This window comes from Artemia sp. Qi Xiang Cuo, chromosome 3, assembly GCF_049724085.1.
Source record: "Artemia sp. Qi Xiang Cuo chromosome 3, ASM4972408v1, whole genome shotgun sequence".
Lineage (NCBI taxonomy): Eukaryota > Metazoa > Arthropoda > Branchiopoda > Anostraca > Artemiidae > Artemia > Artemia sp. Qi Xiang Cuo.
This window is the reverse complement of record NC_142796.1, coordinates 43,100,523-43,105,665: the sequence shown is the minus strand read 5'-3', so window position 1 is coordinate 43,105,665 and position 5,143 is coordinate 43,100,523. Positions and strand designations below refer to the sequence as shown.

The window sequence follows — 5,143 nt, the reverse complement described above, 5'->3', positions numbered from 1 at the left end:
GAGACAGAAATAGCGTCATCCAATATTTTTGTTGTGGGGGGGGGGGGGTCACTAAAAAATGAAGAAGCATAGGTTTACCTCTCGTGTAACTTGTCTAACGATCTCAAAAAAGGCTTTTTTTACCTACGCTTTTTCGACAAATTTAAGAGTCAGAGAGGTTTTTTTTCAAACTTGGTAAAACGCCTCCCTGGATACAGCCCTGGTCAAATATGTTTCCCAAGTCTTTTCAAAGACATGACATAAGTGTTACTTCGTACTTGTATATGGTAGATTAAACCCACATTATTCAGCTACGCAGTCCTTAAATTTTTTCGTTTAAATTCCTTCAATGAAAAGCTTTTTCTGCGAAATGCATAATTTCGCTTTTCTCTAAAATTAGGCAAATTGCAAATTATAAAGGTTACCATATACATTTTTGATGAAGCATTTTTAAATTCTCACATTGAATTCAAATCTACCCAACTGTTCAGAAACCTCGTGATTTCCTACAATGTTTGTATAGCCCAGTCCATAGTAGGGGATAAGTTCATAATTGGTATATTGGGCTATATACCCAGGGGCGTAATTTGCTATGGGGCATAGGCAGGGGGGGTCAACTGCCCCTTCCAGACCTCATTTTGACCCCCCCACTCCCCTCCAGATTCCAGTCCCCCCAGCTGAAATTTAGTTTCTTCTAAAATCTTGTCAAAACTAAGATAAACCCGCATAATTCAAGCATCAGCAGAAACAGATCAGTTTTTTAGCACACATTTATCTTTATAGTACTATAAAGTACCTTTATGGTACCAAATGCCTTATTTTTTAGTTTTTACTGTCATTTTTACTTGATTTTAAAAAAAATAGCTCCAACATCGCCACCCCCTCCCCCTCGAGGATTTTGATTAAATTACGCCACTGTTTATACCCAGTCCGTGTCAGATTCCCAACTTAAATCCATTGGCGTGGTCTATGTACCTTCAATTAATAACGCTTGAAATCGTGATTTTAAAAAATATCTTTCTTTTTTCATAGCTTTCTTAACGTTTATTATAAAGTGAGACATAAGAGGTAGTTAGACTTTTGGCGCATAGCTAAGGAACCTGTAATGTATTCATTATATTTTCAACAGAATCCTTTACTTTGTTTTGAACTTGTAGTTCAGAAAGTGAGAAATTTTGCTTTTTCGTTTTCAGTGAGCGTTGATGGGGTATCAAATCCCCAATTATACCTTGTGATTTCCTATTTTCTTCATATCGCCCAGTCGGTAATTCCCCATTAATTTTGATTTGTCCTTAAGGATCTATTTTTCTATTGATCTATATTTTCATTATGTGGTAGTACAGTTGATTGATGCTCTGCTTGGCAATAAGGGACCCAGGGATCGATCCTCGCTGCGGCAAAGTTTGGCAACAGGGTTGCTACTTGTCCTTTAAAAAAAATACCCATCAAATGAAACGTCGATTCGACGCCCTATTTGCCAGCAATGGCTGTGAAGGATCTATCCTGTATCCTTTATTTTCCCCGTATCACACTGATCTGCATTTTTCCCTTATTGCAATAATCTGAATCTAAGACCACACTGGCTATATATGAGCCATTATAGCCATGCTTTTCTTCTTTCTTTTTTTTTTAGCTCTGAATACATCTTGGTGGTGGTCCTTGCCGAAATACTGCTTTTGTTCTTTTCTCTTCTTTTCTGTCCACTGGCTGATATTTCCCTCATTTTCTCGTCTGTTTAATTATGTAATTTATATATTTTTTGTCGAATGAAATGATCTGTCTTCCCTTGATCTTTATTTATCCCCTAATCCTACTGATTTGGTTTCCTGATCTGTTTTTGACACAACATTGCACTAAATTCTGATTAATGGATAACCTTGTGGAGTTTGTTTGTTCTGGTGGGCTTTTTAGGGCTGAATACATTTGTAGGCATGAATATATAATGAATCGGTAAGGGGTAACAGGCTTAGATTGCTTTAGAAGGACCTTGACTCTTGTAAAATTGATAGAAGAGTATCACCAAGAAGGGAAAATCATGTAGTGACCAAGATGGGCCCTAGATTGCACAAAGCCTCCATTCAACCAAAGGTCCCAAGGAATTCTTGCTGTCCGGTTGTACTGGCTTAAACATGTACTGTAGACTTGAGAAAATGTATTAGCCCCTGACCTGCACTGGTGAGACTTGCTGCTTTTCCTCGGGCCATAATAAATCCAATGACTTAGGTAATATGAAAATTGCGACTTGGAACGTTACACCGTTAAAAAAAAACTACCGTATCGACAATTTTGAGTGACGAATTCAGATGTTTTGAACTGGACGTGTTAGTACCTTCAGAAACTTATCTCTCATTATTAGATCACATGAAAATAGGTGATAAAGAATTTGTTTATTCAGGCAGGAAGGATGGGGTGCATAGGCAGAGAGTAGGGCGCATGATAAAATAGGAACGTTCTAAGTCTTACTTAGGTTAGGAAGGCATTGATAATAAAATTCTTGTTGCGCATTTTCCGACTAAAAAGTGCAAGATATCAGTCAAAGTAGTATATGCCCCTGTAGAACCGATTGATGGAGATAGTAGCGACTTCGAAGAATTTGTCTTACTGCTGCAGGAACAAATAGACAGGGTCCAAGGTGAAAATATGGTATTTTTATTAGGGAATTTTAATATTGGTAGAAATAGGGATAGATGGTATCCTAAACTAGGTAAATTTAATGTATTCTGAAAAAAAACTTTAGCGTAAAGAGCTAGGTATTGAGGACGAGCAACCTCCCTCGTATATGTAAAAATTTCTGTTTGTTTTAAGTTTTAATGTTGCTCCTTACTTTCAGTTGAAAAAACGCGTTTTTCTGGAATTTCTGATCATTTTTTAAATAATGCAGGGAAATCCAGATCCCCCTCCGTAGAAATGCCCCGCCCCCCTCCCGATAAATGTCTGTATACTTCCCAATAGTCAATACTATATGTAAACAAAGGGCAAAGCTCATGGCTTGCAGCCCTTCCCCTGGGGGCTATGGGGGTCAAGACATAATCAAAGACATAGTTATAACATCTTTCGACTATGCTGAACAAAATGGCTAACTCAAAATTTTGATCGGACGATTGTAAAGAAAAAGCGGCGTGGGAGAGGGGCTAGCTGCCCTCGAATATTTTTTGTCATTTAAAAAGAACACTAGAACTTTGGATTTCTGATCAAATTAACCGTCTCCCGGTCTTCTGGGATCACTGGTTCAATACGTTGGCCCCTGGGAAAAGCAAAAAATAAATAAATAAACACGCACCCGTGATCTCGCTTCTGGTAAAAAAAAAATGAAAATTTCCACTTTTTGTATGTAGGAGCTTGAAACCTCTGCAGTAGGGTTCTCAGATATGCTAAATCTGATGGTGTGATTTTCATTAAGATCACTTGATGTTTTAGGGGTGTTTTCTCCTTTTTTTAAAAATTGGAAAATGTTTCTCAGCCTCATAGCTTTTGATGGGTAACATTAAACTTGATGAATTTTATATATTTTAAATAAGCGTCTGAATTCGATTCTATTGATGTGTGCATAGTTATCCAGACTCTGTTTCTTAGAGTATCTGTTACTATTGAGCTGCATCGCTCCTTACTTAGGGTTCGTTACCACTAATTGTTTGAAAATCGGCTAAAAGTTAATATAGTACTCATATGATGGAAAGATGGCTAGCCTTATTGATTACGTTATTGTAAATCGAAGAATGGAAGGTATGTAGTTATAGAGGTATTTGCTTGGTTTCTGTAGGAAGCAAACTTCTTAGCATGATGATACTTGTTAGACTTAGCTGTGTGGAGGGCCTAAATCATTGGATCCTTTAGTCCTCAGTTTACAGATTATGAACAAGCGTTTGATTTAGCCTATTGAAGAGCTTTAATGAAGGTGCTATCCTTGTATGGTATACCAGATAAATACATTAAAGTGACTAGAGCCATGTACGAGAACAATTTTGATGTGGTAAAGGTAGGAAATGAGGTAAGTAGCTGGTTTCACCGTTGAAAAAAGTTCGAAAGAATAGGAATATAAGTCTGAAAAACCGGACCAGACTATTGGAAGTTACAGTGATGACAGTGGTCAAGTATAGTTATGAAATTTGGGTACTTCTACTCGTTTGACTTGCCGTATATCAAACGACAAGCTATAGGAGAGATTTGGTTCTATCCCGCTTTCTCTGGACTACAATGAAAGAAGAGTTGGGACGACTAGGACACGTTTTGCGGATGAAGGATGAAATGTTGCCAAAGATTTTTCTTTGGCCGTCCGTATGGGGCCAAACAAAAAGCGAGGGATCCCCTTATGGGGTGGAAGAGGTTGTTGAGAAGGATTTGAAGGGAAATGTTGCTTCTTGGGAGGGAGTAAAAAAGAAACTTTGAATAGATTGGGGTGGAGGAGGAGCATACACAGCTGTGTTAGCCTCAGGCCGATTAGTGCTGCAATGACTTGTTACTGGTACTGGTAGTAGCTATTTTTCGCCCAACACCTAACGAAAAAATTCCGAAGCTGCTTATAAATAAAAATAAATAAAATTGAACCTTTATTGTTACCTCGTGGAAAAGAATGCCAAACTGTTTTTCACTCTTCTGTAAAGTCTAGAATTTTTGTATTTTCCGTCTTATCTCACAGATAGTGACACAGTTAGCCTGTTTTGGCAAGTCCTTCCTCGCTCGTAATTTATCCGTCCTTGTCTGCTAAATTTGTATCTTTTAGTACTAGTTATGATGTGAAGTTTGTCTCTTGTACACAGAGAAGCCATATGATTTTTTCTTTCGAAAATAAAAGTAAAAATAAACCAAATTTAATTTTTTAGTCAAACGATCAAAACAAAAATAGAAAACAAATTCGACACTCAATAATTTAAACGAATAAATATCATAATTTAAACAAGGTATATTTTCGTGCAGAAAATATTAGCAAGTTAGGATCACTTATTTGCGCCTAAATCATAATACACACTTGCGTCGTCTTTTTTTGGAAAATAAAAACCCATCTTGATAACGTCCAGGATATCACAGAAAATCAGAATATGTGATATGCACTATTAATATGAGGTCTAGTCATCAGTGGTCTGACTCTTGGCGAAATTCAGGAATACCTAGAAGAAATCATATATATCATACAAATCAGATACTGTGACTCTGATTTTTGAAAATC

General features: G+C 37.1%; 1 protein-coding gene across 1 annotated transcript in view; it reads right to left on the bottom strand.

Moving 5' to 3' along the window:
* Positions 1-4,777: 4,777 nt before the first annotated feature.
* Positions 4,778-5,143, bottom strand: part of LOC148954124 (phospholipid-transporting ATPase ABCA3-like) — a 45,316-nt gene continuing 44,950 nt past the window's right edge. Inside the window, exon 19 of the mRNA XM_089085948.1 lies at positions 4,778-5,084. Within this exon, the coding sequence (XP_088942074.1) occupies positions 5,043-5,084 (42 nt within the window). The 3' untranslated portion in view covers positions 4,778-5,042. The remainder of the gene's footprint in view (positions 5,085-5,143) is intronic.